Source organism: Amaranthus tricolor, chromosome 10, assembly GCF_026212465.1.
Source record: "Amaranthus tricolor cultivar Red isolate AtriRed21 chromosome 10, ASM2621246v1, whole genome shotgun sequence".
NCBI lineage: Eukaryota > Viridiplantae > Streptophyta > Magnoliopsida > Caryophyllales > Amaranthaceae > Amaranthus > Amaranthus tricolor.
The window spans coordinates 14744-36181 of record NC_080056.1 but is presented as its reverse complement, the minus strand read 5'-3'; the positions used below and the strand labels follow the sequence as shown (position 1 = coordinate 36181).

General features: G+C 34.5%; 1 protein-coding gene across 1 annotated transcript; it reads right to left on the bottom strand.

Annotated features, from left to right (window-relative positions):
* Window positions 1-268: 268 nt before the first annotated feature.
* Window positions 269-20284, bottom strand: LOC130826321 (uncharacterized). The gene is made up of 12 exons (XM_057691941.1): window positions 20091-20284; window positions 19801-19896; window positions 18771-18863; window positions 18602-18677; window positions 18427-18525; window positions 18231-18316; window positions 18019-18126; window positions 17754-17888; window positions 7882-7987; window positions 6535-6746; window positions 567-686; window positions 269-495 (listed from the first exon to the last, which is right to left on the bottom strand). The coding sequence occupies exons 1-11, from the start codon at window positions 20163-20165 to the stop codon at window positions 618-620; spliced, it is 1155 nt and encodes a 384-aa protein (XP_057547924.1). The 5' UTR covers window positions 20166-20284; the 3' UTR covers window positions 269-495; window positions 567-617.
* Window positions 20285-21438: the final 1154 nt, after the last annotated feature.

Sequence of the window (21438 nt, the reverse complement as noted above, 5' to 3'; positions counted from 1 at the left end):
TTACTTTTTTTCTGAATTAAAAGATGATACTTTTAGACAAATATGTTACTTTAAAAAAATCTGAGAAAAACTCATAAAAAAGTATTACTTTTTACATAAAAAGTGACTGATGTAACATAAAGTTAAAAATTAAATTATCCGCCAAATACGCCATATAAATTACACTTTGGTGATTTATAGGGTGCAACGTGGCCAACCTTCACCCTAATGAACTTCCGCCAGTGAGCACTATTCATATGTGTTCAGACATCAAGCTGAGGACAACCAATAGAATAGAAAAAGAAATAAACTACTTAAATAAGGAATAATCAATAAAATATCGTATGTTCATTCAACATATCAAAAGTCTATTATTACGAGAGTCAAGTCTCAACTGGTTTTTCTTCACTCAAACCAACAAGGTCGAAAAAATCCGTTCCTGGATGTTGCATATTACAATGTCCCATCTACGTTTGTACCTTATTATCTTACATGCGACTCCTTGCGCAAGCAATTCTGCGTAACGGACAAGAAAAGTAAAAATCACATATGACAATAATAATTAAGCAATAGGTGCAAGTATTTACCTTTAACAACCTCAAGAATGCCAAATAGAAGTATACAATAACAAGCCCACCTCAGTCGAGCTTCACATTTGAATACAATAGTGTGTCTCTTGTAAGGGGCATGTTGACAAGAAGATAAACCTGGGTACAAAAACAACATACACTGTTGAGATTAGACTCTTGTCGCCATTCAATACTATTGTTATTGAGTACCAAGGTAGCATGTCAATGTCCGTATTGGAAAGCAAATACATGATGAGTAAGTTTGCAGCGCTGAAGATTGTAGGCAAAGGACTACTTGGACGAGCATTGGGTCAATGAGAAGATCGAAGAACTTAATGCTCAAGCAAGCTGCCCAAATATACTCACACCTGTATTCAGACCAAAGACTTCTTGATATTCCTATTTCTCTTCCAATTATAACCTAATGTTTAGGAACTCTTACTACAAATAACCACCTTTATCCATCACATAATTTAAGGTTCACTATAAATAAACAAGACTCAGATTGTTGGGAATATGATTACAGAGGTATTAAGCAAGAGCTAAAGAAGTATTAAGCAGGAGCAGAGTGGTACCTAGCCAAACACCACAACACCAAGAAGGAGAAGGTTCCCACGCAAGTCTACTTTATCAATCATCCTTGCCATCGGCAGAACTCACCCAAACAAGTCAAATAACTAGGAGTACACCCCAAACAATAAACCAAATATTAACCACCAGTCTCATCACTATACCCACCACATATCAGCTCCACAGTATTCAATCTATGACCTCCCTCACCCAAACAATCAAAACCTAACATAATCTTTTTGGATCTTTCTACCACCACCACCATCACCCCATAAAGCCTAACGCTATTCTCAGCCCTTGCACCAAAAAACTGACCTACCCAACTGCGAAACCTAACTAAAAAAACGAGTCCCCTTCACAATCATATATTCCCACCTTTAGCTTTGAAGAGTGAATAACGAGATTACTTCTCCTTTCGGTGCCAACATTGAGAAACAAATATCCATTCCTTAGCATTGTACAGGCAAACATAGGGAAGGAGAAGGAAGGAACATTAAGTGAGAGAAGAATGAAGAACCAGTATTCTGCGCTAATTCCACTTTCCTTGAAATCTCGGATGGTGGCTGGAAGGAACATGATAAAAAGATAAAAGAGACTTTCTTGAAAGGAGATGCTCAGAAGGTTTTGTTGGATTGTATATATCGAAATATAAGACCCGCAATGATGAACAAAAAAGGGGCACCCACCTTCTCAGTCCCACATCAAAGTGCAACAATTAACCTTCACACGTTCCTAATTAACCCCAAGGCCATAGTCATCATCACAGTATACTGCTCGAAAACAGGTCCAGATGGGGGAAGATAACCCCTACCCTCCCAAAAAGAGGTCAAAGGGGAATGTGGTCAATAATTCCCCCAAGTAGAGAGATCCCTACACATAAAGAGATATAAGCAAGTCCTCACCAACAAAACTACCAGCAAATCAAAACACAAGCTAACTAAGATTAAATCATTACCTCCAAACTCCTATTAAATTTCAGCCCAAATTCAACTAACCCTAATTTCACTGGGTCATTCGCCCAACCCACACCTCCCTCTTTTTGCTTACTCTTGCTTTGCAAGTCTTCACATCCTCTTTAGTTACAAACCTTCAAGGAAAACTAAAGAACCCTTTCACATCTAGGGTGGCTAGTGTAATAACGAGTTCGAATCAAAATTTTAGGAAGTTGTGCGACAAGCATTATTTAGAGTTTGGGTGTCACAAAAACTCAAGATGTCATGTTCGAAAAATAGCTAAATGTGGGGTAAAAAATTCTATCATGGCATAAATCTAGTTTCAATATATCATCAAAAACAATTGTTGAGGATTAATTGTTCAAATTGCGTAGTGTGATATCACGATTAACTAATACTGAGTTTGGGGTGTTTGAAATTTAATACAACCTCCAAATTAGGTTATTCCTTCCCATTCCAATCAAATGTCCCATTTGATAATGCATCAATTTTAAGAAAATGGGAGAAGGGACCATATGAGACCACATGAGAACAGTGAGTAAGGGAAGAAGTGATAATTTAATGACCATTAAGTATATAGTTGAATCCCATGAGGGTATAAGTCAGTGAAAAAGGTTACCAAATCGGGAAATGTGACATTTGATGTAAATATAATGCCAATAAAGAAAATAGGACATTTGATTAGAATATAAGGGAGCACTTGGAAACTATGAGGTAAAGTTGAATCATCACAAGTTGCCTAGAAGATACATTAGCAAGACCAACAATTGAGCGTATTGCTATCTAATGTGGCTTCATATGGAAGAATTGTTCTTTGTGTCGTGAGATTAGTCCTTCGTGTTCTTAGAGGAAGTGTGGAATGGTCACGTCTGAAAATGGTTAAACGTTTAACCAAGCTTTTTGATGAATACAACATTTTAGATTGTGGAAGAGATGGATCACCGTGCTCACTAAATGGAATGTTGGATATAATAGCTTTAGAAAGAGTTGTTTGGGGCCTCATGGTTATCCTCATGACTCTTAACATAGAAAGTAAAGGAAGTTGTGCTATGGCTCAAAGGTTCTACTTTGCTGAGAGAGTGGTTCCTCATGGTGATCCTAACAACTCACATTATAGATATAATGTAAAGTGCTAAAAATTCCCCATAAGCACCGACATTCAAATGCTCTTATGGCTAGTGACCAACTACAACTTTGGAATCACCCTAGGAGTACGATAACAACGACTAGATTTGCTTAGGTGATGTAGAGATTGTGGGTAATGTAATGACGTGTACATGTACATTTATGGTTATTTCTTAAGAGCTCATTTATCTCTCTTTAGTGATTGCATTTTGTCTCTTGCACAACCCCCCGTTTTTTCTTCTTTATGACACCACCAGACGTTATACGCCACTTGTATCTCATAATAAAAAACTCCCTTTCCATCTATCACCGTTGATTTTCTGCACGATCATTAATCAATGACCAATCGTCCATCAGACATAATACACCACTTGTATCCCGACATTCTCACGCACTTGGCTCGCAGACTAACCCTTAACGCTCCAATAACACACCAGAGCCCTCGTTCTTTATGGTTTGAAGCATAGATTTGGAGGAAATGCAAGATCTACAAAGGGTAGGATCTTCAGAAATGACTGTCTTTTCCATCCAAAAATATTTCATGGTTTGCAGCCTCCAATCCACCACAATTAGCCCTAAGGTCTCCAACCATTGTACCCCAAGAACTACATTGAAATGCCCTAACTTCAGTACAAGAAAATCATTGGTTGTAGTGATGCCCTGAAACGACAGTCACACCTTTAGTCACACCTTTAGTCATACCTTTTACACTCTCCCTGACCAAGGAGTTCCCAACATGCCCGAGCACCTCATCAAATTTCGCAAAAGAATCACAATCCAGACCTAATTGTCAAACAAGGGATGAAGAAATAAAGTTTTTTGTGGCACCTAAATTGATCAAAATAACCATCGATTAGACATTGAATTACCATTTGTAACTTCATGGTTTTTAGTTCAATCAAACCTATATCAAAACTTAAGGATCTTCCCGCTTTAGAGATGTCTTCACTACTCATCTCTTCAATTCTAATGTCCTTTGTATCCTACGCCTCAATGACCTCCTCCTTAAACATGATTAAGGGACCATTTACCATCATATTTGAAGCATAGACCCTTTAAACTTTTTTCGCGCATTTCCCTTTCTGAGGGTTTGAGAGTCTACCCTTTGGGTTTAAAAGATAAGGAAAAGTTGGGGGTGTAAGTGGGATTTTGATTTTTGGGTTAGGCAAGTAATGAGGGATGTGGAATATAGGTTTGAATTTTTTTTTGGATACATGGATCTAATGATTCGAGGGCTATGTTTTAAGTACGTTTGAATATTTTTATACATGCAGACCATTCCATGGCCTTCTTTAAGGTGGTAGGGTCAAATCTTCTAAGTTCCTATTTGATATGCTCTTTCAGCCATTAACAAAAGAGCCTAGCATAATTGAAACTGGTATTTTCTCCATGGTTGTGGCTTTCTCCACAAAATCTCTCCTAACTCGCCATAGTACCACCTTTTGTTTCACTACTATCCATTGCTCACACAAAGTCCCTTTGTTCATTAGTCGAAAGAATTGAAGAATTAGTGCCTTCAAATCCTCCTAAGATTTTATTGTCCCAAGCTGATTATCCATTGATCCCACAAGAGGGCATCACCATCCATGCTCACTATCGTTGCTTCTAAGCGTAGAAATTGAAATATTTTTCAGCCTGTAACAACCACCCATCTAGGTTGTCTCCATAAAATATGGGAATATCAATGTGTTTGTGCCTCCAATTACCTCCTATATTCTGAATTTGACCTTTATTAGGAAAATAAGCATACAAATTGTTTTGGTATAGGTACAAAATTCCACAAAAGTAAGTGGGATTGGGATTCAATCCAAGATTAGCTTGCAAATTGGGGTTATTTGGATTAATCTGATTTCTTTGATGGGTGGGTGAATTTGGGAAGTGGAGAGTGGTTGGGAATTGGGATGGGAGAGGGTGGTGAGTGATTCCAAGCTGGGATTGAATTTGGAATTTGGCTAGAGGACAGAAATTGCAGATTGAAAATTGGCTTTGGCAGTTTGGGAGAGGTTCCAGGTTCATTGAAGGGCAAGAATGGAGGTTGAGAGTTCATTTAAAGGTTCTGATTGGGAATATTTGGCACGTTTTTGGGGACAACAAATGGTAAAAATGGGAGTTTTGGCACGTTTCCAATTTCATTTAGACTTAAGTCCTTTAGGGTAACTTGCAAATTTGCTTGACCATCTGCAATCATGGAAGTGATGGTATTCTTTCATTGAGTCATGATTTCTACTCATCCTTTCTTAAAAGAGAATATTGAATTTGTAAAGGTATAAGATCCAAATCTTGCTCTTGAGTTTCAATCCTTTGCTGATTTGTAGGGTTGTCCATGGAAAAACAAGGAAAAATAAAGGGGAAAGGTTAAGTAAAAGAAGAAAGAAAGATGAAGGGAAGATTGTTGATTCGAGCACAGCTTACTCCCAATTAGCGCTATTCCATTCACAAGATAAGCATGCCTTACATTCTTATATTTCCTGGCATCATAACAGAACGGTCATAACTGATTTATTCCTTTGGCACAGGTGGCGGTAACAGCTCATCAGTACTTGCAATTCATACCAACAGCAGCAGCAAGTGCATCACAGCCAGCTTCTTGATACACCTATTGTACGTAATTAGCTCCTTCTCTAGTGATTCAAGTACGACAGAAACCCACCTTTTTTTCCAAAAAAGAGAAAGGAAAGTGATAATAGGAGATATCCACTAGAAGAAAGTAGAAAATGGGGTGAAAAGATGATAAAAGGTGGTGAAAGAAACCCACCTTTTTTCTGCCCAAAAATATCCTGCCACTAGACATGCTCTAATCAGGTTTTCATTTTCTCCGCTTCACAAAAGCAAAGAATAATAATTTAATTTTAAATTATCAACCACCTATCCAATTAAGGTATAACAAGCTAAAAATAGACTAAAGAATCTCACTATTTCTCTGACAAAACTATCACAAATTCTGAATTTTACGTGTTTAGTTTTTCCGATAAAAAGTTTTCTCAATCTCATTCACCAAATTGTTGCAAACTTGGCATTCGAAGTGGAAGCCAAAGGCTGTAAACTTAAGCAAAATATTCCAGTTTTATTATTAGTCATATGACGAAGACCGAAGTACTAAAGTCGAATCTATCATAAATCATCAATAAAAAATATATTGTTCGAGAAGTCAGTTGCCATATTAGAAAGGTTTTCACCACAAATGTGATAGGACGAAGAGGTAATATTGATAGAGTATTTCAATCTGAATACAAAGTGAAAGCATATGTGACAACTAGGCTGAAATAATCCCATCACTAGGTGTTATAAAATCACAAAGATGAAAAAAATTATCAAATATATAGTAATAGTAGCCTCACCCCAATCAAGGTTGCAAGCAATAGAAGTAAACCGGTGACCCATGCAAGAGTTCGTCTTACTAGTGCCACTTCAGCATCAGCAGTTGAGTTCGATGAAGATTTCACTTCCTCCAAAAAACGCAAGGAATTCCTTGAATCATATGTGACGTCGAGCATTCTTTGTGGGAGTGAAGAATATGCCTTACTGAAAAGGATGATTCCAACAATTTCACCTACCATTGTCAGGTTTTCAAAGCAAAACAAATTATCAAAGCCAAGATAAGCAGGTCACTTTCAACTTCTTGCATCGAAATTAAACGATAATTGCCTAATGCAAGTCTGAACCCCTTGAGTTCAATATTTCAAAAGATTTTTAAGAGCAAAGTAAAAGGAAACGCATTCAAACTAAAGAATAAAAAAACAACAATGCAACAATGTCAAAACCTTAATCCCAACGTATGGGTTCGACTACATAAACAAAAACATATCGACGCATGAGACCATGAGTAACACAACTAAAGTTTCATTCGGTCCAACCTGCTATTACTCAATCCCAATCATCATCCACGTATATTCTCCTCCTATACTCATTCTGAGACAAAATAACATAGATCTCATAATTTATTCTACACACCTCTACCACATAATTTGCTAACCACTCTACCATCATGAAACCAATTGTAATTCTATTCTTATCTTTCCATTACACAATATACATATTCTATCATAAACCTCTTGACCTATGTCTCATGCATGCAAAGAATGTTAATCATACATTTTTTCACAATATCTACCTACTTTAAGGGTATGTTTGGATGGAAAGAAATAATGGGAAAGAAAAGGGAGGGATTTGATGAATAATTAATGTTACGGTCTCAATCTCTCCAAATTTGGAATGAATCATAGGGAAAACTCTCAGCTTCCTTCCTTTCCCTTCTCTTTCCTCCTAAAAAAACAAGAGTTACATCCTTTCTTTTTCTCTTCCCCTTCTTACCTCCTTCCCTCCTTCCCCTTCCCTTCATTTCTTTTCTCTTCGAAATTTTTATCCAAACATAGTGGATTTTTCAGAAAGACTGCCAACATTCTAATCTTAACTTGGATCCAAATGTTTCTTAACCTAAAACCTAATAGTCTCTTGTATTCAGTGCACAAGTATCAAATAGTCATTGGTATCTTATGAAAAGCATACTCGTTACCAAAAACTTTAAGCTAAAATTAATAATAAAAAAAAAGCGTATGTAAGTTCGTTATTGCAATGAAGCCAGCTTATTCATATAATCTTTTACGTATAAAAAGATGAAACAAATGACAAACAAGGTGAAATAGTTTCCAGGTTAAACCTTCTCAAAAGTCATAGAAGTAGAGTACCTTCATATCTTTCTCGTAGTGTCTCAACGACTTTGGATACCGTAATGAGCAGCAATTCCATACCTTGTTGTGCAATATCTTGTGACCTATACTCTTCTTGCAGAACCTGTAACAGTAATAGTAACATATTTGAGGTCACATTTTTCTTGGGTGGCTAACTTGCAATGTCACTCAGTGCAACCTTTCTCAACCATTCTCCTTCTATGGCGGGAAATGAAAAATCACACATAACATGAAAAAAAGGACGACCAAGCCATCATAATTATCAGTTACCACTAATGTAGACAATGCATCTTTAGCATTAAGGGAAAAATTAAAATGGAAACTAGAAACTAATACTTCATCTATTTTTTTTCCATGCAAAACGTGCAAAGAGAAAATGCTGCAAGTGTATTTTTTATGATAGAGGAAGTATTTGTCTACAAAAATAATAATGTTAAAGTCTTATTCCTATCAATCGGAGACAAGAGAAGAAAGAAGGAAAAAAGAATTTCTTGAAGGATCTTTGGTACTGATTGCAAAAGAAGAATATTTAAGCAATAGTACCTTAGAATTAAAATGCGATGGTACCATATGTTTGTTTATTGTCTTGTAATGTCCGCTAATAACTTGGCTAGTAAAAACAGGGGCGAAACAGAAAAAAATAAGTGAAGTCAATAATTTAAATTAAAAATTATATTAGTTACCTATAAAAAGAGTGCAATGCATGTTATGTATTTTAACATTTTACCAGAATTTTGAATCTCAATCATTGCACATGATTCGCCCCTTGCACCCACGAATCCCAATTGGATTCAATCGATCCCATTCGAAGTTCATTCGCGATTCACATTTGTCAAATCACCAATTCAGAAAATGAAAGAGGAATGAAGAGGGAAAAAAAGAAAAGGAGAACAAAATATAATCTCATTTGTAAGTGCCCACGCAGGCAGCACAACACGAAGTGTCTAGGGTTTCAAAATGGGAGTGTGGGCTTAAAGAAATTAAATGAAGGGTATGGTTAAATGGGCCGTTAGAAATAAATCAGTACAAGAACAGAATGCTTAATTTCTTAAGTTCTTTTCTTTTAATGAGATTAATCGAAAATTTAAATGACTGAATAACCATATTTTCTACTTTTTCTAGAACACTTTATTAGCTCAATTTATTACTAACGCATGTTTTTTGTACTTACCATAGAATTTCTCTCATTTTTGACTTTTCAAGTTACTCAACATTTCAATAAAAGTTGAGTATTTTATTATATCCATAATCTCCTCTCAGTTTAACTTTTTCAAGCTATATTTAATTTTATACTTCAAGATGTTGTAAATTGACACAATTTGTTAACATTAAATCATGTTTTATTTTATTAAGATAATATATTAACTAAAACGAGTGATGACCTTAAAAATCAAATTACACATTTCAATCCAGTGAATCACAAATCTAAAAGCTAGCGAATCGCGAACCCGAATCCGTACAACAAATCAACACAAGCAACGAATCATGTGACATTGATCTCAATGATTCCACTCGGATAAACTCTCCTTCCAACAGCCACTTTTAACACAACTCAAAATTTGGATATCAAATTTATGATCCGTTATTTAAAATACTACTTCTACAATTGAGTACTCAACACCAAGAATTCACTAAGAACATCATACAATGAAAAAAATTAATATAATTCAACTTCAATTAATCTATTCATAAAAACATAATCGGAGTATATAAATTTTCATGACCATGTCTAATAAAGAATTTAAGACTTGAATTAACCATTAATTAACCAGCAATCCCAAATTAAAATTAACAACTAAAATTAACATAATAACAAACAGTTGAACAACATATAATAGCAAAGAACAAATGAGCTTTGTGCTACTTTCTATCTCTCCAATGATTTTTTTCAGTCTAGAAAATCTACCAACTCTAAGTGACGTCAATTGACAACACTAGCCATACATTAAATCCATCGCTGAGAAAAAAGAAGCAGGGTTACTATTTAGTAGTTTTGTGTACTTTCGTGTATATGAAAAAAAGTAAAGCTAAATATACATCTTAGCTCACTAGTGAGAACTCTATAAATAAGTGAGTTCACAAAATATAATCTAATAATGAGATGTCCCACAAAAATCATATAGTTCAATTCAAAGTATGCATTTGCGTGCATATTAGAAATATATGTATGTAATACTTCCTCAATGGCTACGTGCCTTGCTTTCACGCTATCCAACCTTTAATATCTTCAACTTTACACAAAAATTATAGAAGTATTATACTCCCACTGCAAAAGTATCTCATTCCATTCAATCGTTTCAACGCAAGTGTCCCACTTTTCTACTTAAAAAATTATTCGTGGTTCACTATTGTTTGAGTCCCACAAGATTCCCCAAATTTAATTTCTATCCACCAACTTAAATTTTCAAAAAATTCATGATAAAGTAAAGGGGACACTTGTGCTTAGATGGAGGGAGTACTATGAAAATTTGCGTTGAAATGAAACAAGAATGACCTCATTGAACTATGTTTTTCTTGTACATACGCAACATAAGTTAAGACAATAGTGATTGCTAAATAGTGTGGCTAGTGGCTACTATGCAAATGTAGCCACTCTTAAATACAAAGGAAGTGTACACCTAAAGTTGCTTAGATCATGTAGTGTTAGCTAAAGGTGTCATGAAGAAAGTTGTGTTCCCACCATTAAAGAATGTTAAGTATGTGCCGCAAACCATGGAAACTTCGTGTTGTGCAATAAAGAGATTGTTTATCACAGACAAGGCAACACAACAGTCAAAGAACGTTATAGTGTTTGGTGATCACTTCAAAACTACTTGGAACAAAAAGTAGGATGAGGTTTTGAAAAGATAGAGTCGGGACTGTACAAATGTAAAATTTGTTTAAAACCAAGATACTTGGTTGAGTGTCGGGTGATCAACAAAAAAATGTGTTGAATTATGTTGCCACAGGTGGAAAAAGTAGCGTGAAAGCTAACTAAGGTCATTAAGTTTTGCGTACTTCCAGTGATGTATGTTGCTAAAGGTTAAAGACAAGAGGTTGTCTGAATCAAGTGTAATCTGTGTGGCACTCGTGGAAAAAAGCGGCAAACAGAACTGCGAGTCACTGGAAATGGCTAGTAAGGTTAGCACAGGCTCACAGCTCGCAAAGGTCATTGCGTTTATTGGTAGCTACATATTGCCAACGAAATTTTACAATTATTGGACAAGATGGTGTATAAAGTTGTAGTTTAGGCTAGCTCAACGAATGAAGTTAATGGTGTTAAATATTGGAAGAAAACAGTTGTAAGAAGTACCTTGAGAGAGAACAGTTGGGACATTATTGATAGTGATGATATCACACCAGTTCTCACATATTCTCATCCCACTCATAAATACTTTTACATGTCTTTAAATCCTAAATTTGACACCGCACAAAATGTGCCACCGAGTTCCAATTTTCATGTTCGATCCTATAAATTATAATCATTTTTTCAAACTTGCATATGTCTTTTATGTTTCTTCTGTCCCACTGCTCACACCATTTCCTCAAAAACATCCCACACAACCTTTAAACACATCCTCAACAAACACCCAGAGAATAATGATTAAGGAAAGCTATATGAACTTGATGTCGAAAGCACGAAGGAGCTTAGGATGAAAAGAGGAAAGTAATTGTGACTGATCATGGAAAAAGTAGGAAAATGACAAGATAAAAATCCTCATAGTTGAATAGAGCAGACAAACATTGGGTACAAGAGTATTTGATCTTGTACCTTTTCTGAGAGAATATAGAGAAAGAACTAAGAGGTTTTATGTATCAATTTAAACATGATAAATTGGAGGATGTTGATTGTCAAGAGTATTGGTAAGTTAGTAATGGAGAAGTCAATGTATATGTACAATTCGAGAAGGTATATATTTCCAGCTCGTAGGCTTTCAGACTTTGAAAAATTTAAGAACAAAATTAAGTAAGATTGATAGGATTCAGACCATGGTCTTCTTACACTATTTGCTTTACTCTTACTTATGTGTTTACATGTGGGTAAAAAAATATGATTGTATTTATTTGAATAAAGCTGTAAGGATAAGTTAATCCACCAACCAAAGCCATGATTAGTGGCAGTTTATTTGTCGAGCAAAATTCTATTATTGTGAGCGAGTATTCATTACTCAATATGGTAAAGTAACAAACTAAAAATGCAATGTAGTAATTAGGTTTGTTCGTTCTTTTCTTTTTCTCCATTTAGTTTTGTTGTTGAAGTTGTGACTTCGCAAATAAGTTTGCACTTTTGGCGAAAGACAATCACCGATATGTTGAGGTGACGAAATATGTTGAGGAAACTCCAGAGAAGGTTACTAAGAATTTGAAACCAGCATTAGAAATCAGCAAGAGATTTCATAATGGGTGGATATTTTATCAAACCAAGTGATGCACAAAAGTTTCTAAAATGGATTCGAAAAATGGACAACTATTTGAATTATAGGGATTTTCTAATAGCGAAGAGCCATGAATTATTACTCGAAGTGAACATTAACGACATATGAAAACGCGTATTTTCCCTGGGAAACCTTTACGAACATATCACTTAGTGTTGCTCAACACCAAGGAGTTTGACATATAATGTATGCTTTCGTGATATGCAGGAAAAAGAGAGTGACGATTGAATAGTAAATTCAGCTACGATTCCTTTAAAAAGACCATAGTGGAGACTTCGGCCCTGTTTCGTTTACCTTATATTTACCGAGATTGAAACTGATTTTTAGTGACTAAAACTGATTTTACCGAATGTAATTGTAGCGGATTTTTTACTTACTGGTCGTAAATGATTTTGCTAAATAAAATTATAAAACTGATTTTTATTAACTGAAATTGATTTTACTGATTATTTATTTTTTTAAGATGGACCAAATGAGACCTCCATCTAACCATAACTATCAAGGTGTTCAGCAATTGACATACAGATTTAAAACACAAGAAAAAAGGGAAGTCAAAATCTATTTATGTGAAGGAGAAAAGATCATCTGTTTGATCAATCAGGATACTTTTAAAGAGGAAAAGATTAAGGAATTGCAAGTTGTACTTATTCCCAAAAATTGTTGTTTCAAGTGTAAGGCTTCATACAAACTGCTAGATCATATCGACTAGGCAACTAAGGAAGCATAGATTAAAAAGAAAGTTTTTCTTTAGGAACTCAGAATCAGGAAGATCACTTCGAAATCATTGATGGAGAATGGTGGCACAACAATGAACAACCAATAATTCAACCTGGACTAGAGAAGTTTTGTGTCCTTATGTAGCATCCTAGATTTTGGGACAAGTTTTTTTAAGATAGAGGGATTGATATGAATCAGATCATATTCCTCACAGACCATCTTTTATTGTTTGCTTAAGATAGTCCTACATGTTCTTTGCTCTTATTGTAGGTGTTGTGGGCCCAAAAAGGTCAAAACAGCCCAATACAAACAAAGTCAAAGAAACTCATAGCAAGCACAAACTCTCACCCAAGTCCAAAAGATTGACACCTCATCATTCCAACCCATAAAACCTCCCATTAGTCCATCACCCTTCACTATAAATACCCCATGACTAGAAACACGTAATTGATCATTGTCGTACACCTTTCACATTTCAGATCCCTTAACTTAACTAGAGCGTCAGAGGAGTCTTTCAGGAGATGAACTTAGGGCAAGTTTGTCCGTTTTGCACATGGAAGTATCGAGACCATCAGGTATCCCAACCAAAGTATTTGGACCATCAGGTATTCATGACTTCAATACGAAGAACCTTTGTGATCTCCTTATTAAAAATCTAGCTCAAGCTTCAACTCGGAACAGTAGAAATGTTTATTTGTGAGCCAAAAAATTACTTGGTAGAATTCTAAGGATTAATCAGTTTAATTCTCTTTTTTTTGGCAATTAAGAGGAATATATTAACTACAAAAAAACCTTTTACAACCTAGACTATAAAAGAAAAAAAAAACCACTTCCCTAACACAAGAGGGAAGCAATCAAGGCCAAACAAGCAAGCCAACACAACCAAACAACCAAAAAAACACCCAGCAAAACTACACTTTGAGGCTAGACTTTCTATCATCCTCAAGTCTAGAAGCAACATAGAGAATAACATTCTTAGCTACATGATAAGGCAGTGTATCCTTCCCCCCAAAGATTTTTGCATTACTCTGAAGCCAAATCTGATATAACATCTCGGTCCACAGCATGGTAATGATTAGGGGTGTAACTAATTTGGTGAAAAACCGAACACCGAACCAAACCAAATAAGTAATTTAGTTTGGCTAAATTTTAAATATGATTAGGTTTGGACTGAAAATTTAAAGTAATTCGGTATTCGGTTTGATTTCGATTTTGGGCACTATAAAACCGAAAAAACCGATTTCACTGAAATAATTGTATGTCTAGTAAGGCCCAACTGCCCAAGCCCAAAAAAGATAAAATCCAGGTCATTATTTCAGAAATGAGAGGCGCCTATTATTTCCTCTTTTACTCTTCATTCCATTTTGCTCTTTTCTCACTCTAAAATCCTACATGCGCATCCCTCCCTCCCTCCCTCCCAAATATGAGGTGCCTCCATCCTCTCTCACACCTAGATCTCCATTTTTGTCATTTTTATCTTATCTCAATGCAAGATCAAAGGTTAATCTCTATTATTTTCTCTTTTTTATTTTATTTATATTCGTTTATTGGATTTTTGTCTCTTTTTTCTTTTATTTTTGGTTATTGTTATACTTGAATTTGATAGATGTTGTTTTATTTTTTGTTTTGGTTTTCGTTTTTTTATTTTGATAGATGTGGTTTTTATTTTATTTCATTTTTATTTTCTGGATTTTGGTCCCTGTTTTCTTTTGTTTTTTATGTTTGATTATTTTCGTTTTTTCTATGTTGATTGTAGATAATTTTTTTTTGAATTTGATAGATGTTTTAGTTTTATTTTTTTTTCTTTTCGTTTTTTTGAATTTCAGTTTGATAGATATTGATTTGTCTCATTTTTTCTCTTTTATTTTCGTGTATTTTTATGTATTTAATTAATAGATGTTTTAAATTTTTGTTTCATTTTTTTCTTTTTTTTAAATTTGTTTGAATTTGAGATTTGAATTGTAGTGTTTGTTTATTTTTGTAATGTTTTAATTTTTTGTGACAATTTACTAATATGGTTTTTACATTTGTGACATCTCTTATTTCTTAAGTTGATTGGAAGCTTTTGTTGATGATGGTAGATTTGAATGCTTCTTCGAAGATTAATGTTAATGTTTGATGTTGTAATGAATGTTTTAATGGAATTTGTGATGAACTCTTTAAGTTGTTTTGAATATTTAATGAACTTCTCAATTTGTTGTATTGAATTTTTAATGAACTTTTTAAGTTGTAATGACCTATTTATGAAAAAACTTCAATTTGGTTCAATTTTGTCAATTCGGTCAACTTGGCCAATTCAGTGAATTCGGTGCAATTTGGAATAATGTTTTGAAATTTGGTTTGGTTCAATTTGGATTATAAAAATTACGATTTAGATTTGGACTGCTAAAAACCAAAACCGAATTTAATTTGGTTTGATTTGGATTTGTATCTAAATCAAACCAAACACTGAACTTTCACCCCTAGTAATGATACAAGCTTTGACACTCTTCCTCTTACACAGATTACTCATCAAGTGAACTACACTAGCAAAAGAAGGAGGCCAATGAAACTGAACAACTGAAGACACATGATGATGCACCTCTTGTACAAGACCCCCCATTTGTTATTACACCAAAGTGCCCTCCAAACAGGCTTAGGCTTAGTGGAGATCTTATCCATGTAAAACCCTTAATAAAATACTTTCCATTCTCCACCCATTGATTTAATTCATTCCAATAAATCACATGTCTCATATTGTCAATATTCCGAGCTAACATCCAAGAAGCTAAACTAGGGATCATATAATGCATAATATTAGCCCTCTTGATGTAATAGTCATACACCCACTTGATACGAATCCTAATTTTTTTGTAAGCCAAAGCCCACAAACTCTTAAGAACGGCAACATCATTCCAAACTTCTATAATACAAATATTCATAACCCCATAAACTCTACACATACAAACATGTTTCCTATCAACCCTGTACCACTCCAGCTTATCTAGAGACCAAATGAATTCATTGCACACTTGTTTAACCATAGCTATAATTCTTCTAGGGGCACAAAAACTTGCGCCCAATAGGGATGCATACCATCAATAGAGCTTTCTACTAGTGCAATGCTTAATCCTAGCAGTGATTTTATCAACTATAGGCTTACAGTCATGGAAACCAAGCCTTTTAGTTGATAAAGGAAAACCTAAATATCTAAAAGGGAGATCCCCTTTAGGAACACCATTAGCATCAAGGACCCTAGCTTCTTCATTCACCTAAACTCCACCAAAGTATATAGCACTCTTGCTACTATTAATGTGCAAACCAAAAGCCCTAGCAAAATCATCAATCACATCCTTAAGCTTGACCAAAGAATAGGGGTCATTCTAAACTTATATCCTAGGAATTTTCTAGACTATTGAACTATACAAGTAAATACATAGTTCAGGATGACTCAATAGTCTATATCTAGTGTGTTCTAGATCAACGACCCCATGAACGCGTTTTTCGAGACAACTCTTAAGTCGTCCCAAGCCTATCTCCAACTTTAACTAGCCAAGATGATTACATGTTGGTCCTTAGGTCCTTATCCAAAATAATTTCATAGCCAATGAATATCGTTTGCCCCATAAAAAAATTGTCGTCCCGATGTTGCGAAAAATGACTATAACAGAATAACAACTTGAATTGAGACTGATGCGGTTTCAAAAACAAAACACATAAGGGATGTTTTGAACTTAAAATTGCATTTTTGTCTAATGTTATTATGCAATAATATACCCATAAATATAAGGTACTTTTAGTGAATAATTAATCAACTTGTTAGTTTTTTTGAAGTTAATTAACTTAGTTTATTATTTTGTTTAACAACTAAAATATGAGTAACTATAATTTTAGTAATCAATGATAATTTAAGTTAACGAGTATTAATGAAATTTTAATGAGGAGGCAAATAATGTTGTAACATTGAAATATCGTTATAAACGTAACAGTCAACGCTTGTTTTGATCGTAAAACTCATAATGGGCGTTACATAACGTAACAAGAAAGTTGTTATTCCATGGATTACCCCCTCAAAAAGCCTAGTATAACCAAAGTCGGCTCTACCACACGTACTCTATTATTTTAAGGGCCCAAAAAATGGATATATCCGATTTTGAATTAAATATTAATATATATAATAATTTCAACAACACAAGTAAATCTTATATAACGTGTCGATACTTTTTCATAATTAATGATGATTCTTTAGCTTGATAATGACTACTTGTTTGATAATTATTGATTTTGGGTTTTAGGATTCCTATCAAAAAGTAGTGCTATTTTGTTGTATTTTTTTCTTTGATAAATTTAATCGAACAAATCGGTACTTTTTTTAATAAAAATAAAATAGTAGTTTATTATTGTCATTTCAAAAATGGATATACATGTTTGTACTCAAAAAGCTCATATTTAACTTTTGCACAGGTCCCTTAAAAAGTAAGAATGTGTGAAGCGTGCATGTTAGGTGAGGGTGGGTAAAGATGTGAATTAAACCCAAAACACTTACTAAAGGGACATTGCGCAGTTATTTGAACATTTTCCGAATAGAAAATGTTGCAATTTTTTTAAAGGTAAAATGCATTGTTACAATTTACAAAGCAAGGGATAAGGAATATATCGCAATAATGAGTAGTACAATTAATCAAAAATTGTTGACAACATGGGAAGTATCAGAGATCGTGGAGTAGTGGAGAAATGCAAAAGATAAAAAATTATCACCTTAATGCCCTCAAAATACCCTGCCACAAGTTCAGCAAAATTTGCACTTTCAGACAAATCTTTTGTCGTCTTTGTAAACTTCCTTATGTTGTTAATCAAGCATACCAGACTAGTGGCAAATTTTCTATCAGCTTTCTGCATAATATGCAAAAATAAGTTAAAATAACCAATCCAAAGCCTAATACAACACATAACCATCACTACAGCGGATAAAGAGACACAAATAGCCATTAAATAAAGAGACCATTCAAATAAAAAAAAAAACCTTTGACATGTGAAGACTCAAGTTGCATCCGCTAGGCAATGGGATAGTTAGTTCTCCATTTACTAATTTGATGTTATCTGACTTGTACGAGCCACCAAAATGAGATGCCTGATATCACAAAAGACGAAGAGAAATTAAGGAATAGACAGATGTAAAAAAGTGGAAGGGACTTTGTGCGGTGTGAAAGCAGGCATAAATAAGTGAACACTAACAAATTCACTGAGATCTTTGTCAGTTATAGCCATGTTAGAGTCATATTCTGGTTCATTCAATGAGAAATACGCAACTCCTTCTGCATCTGCAATGTATAAAAAGAGGTAGAATTGAATCACAATAACTGTACACAGTGAAAGCACTGTATTTGCAGTACATGCTAACTGTATTTGCAGTACATGCTAACTGACATACCTGGAAGTACGATTTCAACACTGTCAGAATTTCTAACCACCTTACTCTTGAAGGCGCTACTCAATACAGCACTGTCGGGGTAAACCATTTCTTGAGAATCTGTTTAAAAACATTGTCAGTTATACCATAAGAAAGAGATTATAATTTTAGAAGAAAAAGCAATAGGCAGAAGAACCTTCGGCAAGCCCAATTTCAAGCAAAAGAACATGGTGTGGCTTATCAAAGGGATTGGGCAATAGAAACTCGTTCAACTGCAAATCACAAATATACTTAAAAATAAAGCCACAAAGCATATCTGTAATTCTGTATCCAAAGCATTAGTTCTACACACAAAACTGACAAACCTTAGATGAACTAGCAATTGAGAGCGTAGGTGGAGGTGCCAAACCAAGCAAGACTGACACCGCAGCACCAACCTCCATGATTGACATTGAAGTCTGAAATAGCACAGTCTAGAAGTTAAAACAGCCAATGCAGTAACTAAAAGCAACTCAATTAAAGAACTTGGGAAAAATAAATTACTTGACCAAAAATTACAACATCCTAAGAGTACAATAAATGCTAGAAGTTTATGATAAGAAAAATCATTCCATGCACTGGCTCTAATACTCTTGGCTAAAACTTGAAGAAACTTGCGCGTCAAGTCATCAAGTGCAAGATAGCCTAATAAAACACCAATTTTATTAAACATCACAAACTCCAAATCTATACTTTGTATCAAAAACAAAAACTATTGTAGCAAAATTGGGCTGTTATTTCTTGTCACTCGACCTTCCCCATCTCCTTTCTTCCTGTTCATTCTTGGTTACCCGTCTCTTTACTTCCTTCTCATTATATAATTTTCTTTTGCATTAGTTGTCATTTTCATTCACCCTTCGTCAATTAGCTGTATAGTATTCAACTATTCATTTCTTTCTCCTTCCCTTCCACCTTATCTGTCTCTCCACATTTTATATGCAACTTTTCATTTATGTTTAGGTTTTCCATTTCCATTTCCTTCCCCTCACCCTTCCCTTTTGATTTACATTTGGAAGTACTACTGATGTATATAAATAAATACAAAAATTCACCCATCTAATCATCCATACGTGTAAACTGTTTTCTCTATTTTCTAACATACCAATAGGCAATAACGTTGACAACTCCCCCTAGCGGACTGGCCGAATAAAAGTATTGGCGACATCTTTCACATTGATCGATTTGTTTTAATTTATGTAAGACCCAGTGCAATACCTATTCATATTATGATGATGACTCAATGCACTACCAAAATCCGGTTAATCAACAGACACACATGATAATTTTCAACTTACGACTTGTTTGTCGTAGCCATGATTTTGAACTTTATTTAGAAAAATATACTCCATATTATACCTCAGCAGTTTGGTGCGGATGCGAAGGACAAAAGCGAAAGTACCGATGCTTAAGGCCATGGCCATCGATGAAAAGCAAGGAGCCAGCATCATCGGCCTGCAAATAGGAAGAAAAAAAAAAGATCACGTAATCGATTTGTCTATCGAGGAATTGAGATCAAATAAGGGATTTATTCCTTCATAAATTGAGATCAAAGCGATTTGTCTACCAATAAATTGAAATCAAGTAAGAGATTTGTCTATTAATAAACTGAGATCAGATAAGTAAATAGAGGAGGAGAAAGATGAAACCATAGATTGAAGACATATAATAGAGAACACGATGAGGAATTGCCAAGGGCAGCGAGCACGGGATCCTGAATCCATGGCGATGCGAGGGGAACTTGCAGAGAGGGTCAGAGAAGACAAACGAAGCTTGGATAAGAATATCTGATGCGATCTCGTTTAAATCAAACTCTTATGATTTCTTCACCGTTCCATCGTCTATGTGCCGACTTGTATATTGTATTTATTAAAACTTTTTAAAATCATTTAAATTTAATTTGTTATTAATTTTTCAATTATTCTTCATCGTCATTATACCCGATATATCCCGCCTATAGGATTTGGGGGTAAAGGATGACCGCAACTCATACCCGTACAGGAGAGTGCGGCTTAAAGAGTATTCTCGACTCGAGAAAGATCAAAAGAAGTTTCTGCAATGAATATAACTGTGTGAAGCTGAAGCTAACTCACAAGTTTGCATCTTATCACACAAGATTAACCATCAAACATAAAATAAAAATAAATAAAATGCATGTAAGCAAAATAAAAATGAAAATATTTTCCCAAAATATTGTAATTTAGGAAAATAATTCTCACTTTACGTCAAAGGGAAAAATAATTCTTATCTACCGTCCACGTCAGACAGATTTTTCAAAAAAAAATATTCAGAGCAAACCGCCATCCTAGATGGCGATTTGGTAATTTTACCAAACCGTTATCACAGATAACGGTTTGCTTTATTCTATAATTTAAAAAAAGCAAAGGAACTTAACTACTAACCACTGAAGCAAAGGAACTTTTATGAAGGAATAATACCTACGCACTAATTTAATTTATTTTGAGATGAGGTAAATCTCAAAATTATTACACGAAGCTAAAAGAATTATACTAAAGCAAACCGCCATCTCATATGGCAGTTTGGTGTTTTTTATGAACCAACTAGAACCGCCACCTTAGATGATTGTTTAGCAAGAAAAAGGCAAAAAAAAAATTCCTCAACCAGTCCTACGTGGACGGTAAATAGGGAATTATTTTTCCCTTTGATGTAAAGTGGGAATTATTTTCCTAAATTACAATATTTTAGGAAAATATTCTAAAAATGATAATAATATTAATTAATATTATTTATTAGTTACTCCATCCTATTCAATCTAGTAGTTCCACGCATTTATTTTTTTTTTTTACATTTTTTGATATAACGTTTTAACCCTTAATATCTCTAAGTGTTAAAAGTGATAAGTGAATACTGATCGAAAACTAAATGGGACAAGCATCTCGAATCGGAGGGAATACAAAGTTTTTTTTATACGAATTATAAACATTTTAAATCGAAAAGTGTATCTACGGTAACCATATCGCTGAACTTCAATAACCG

What these genes read in the sequence shown, in the direction of transcription:
- LOC130826321 (XM_057691941.1), bottom strand. Translation starts at nt 20,165, where the DNA reads ATGGATTCAGGATCCCGTGCTCGCTGCCCTTGGCAATTCCTCATCGTG. An exon ending in TGAAATTGGGCTTGCCGAAG is followed by an intron (nt 18,526 to 18,601) that starts GTTCTTCTGCCT and finishes GTTTTTAAACAG; the next exon opens with ATTCTCAAGAAATGGTTTAC. An exon ending in TGTTGAAATCGTACTTCCAG is followed by an intron (nt 18,317 to 18,426) that starts GTATGTCAGTTA and finishes TATACATTGCAG; the next exon opens with ATGCAGAAGGAGTTGCGTAT.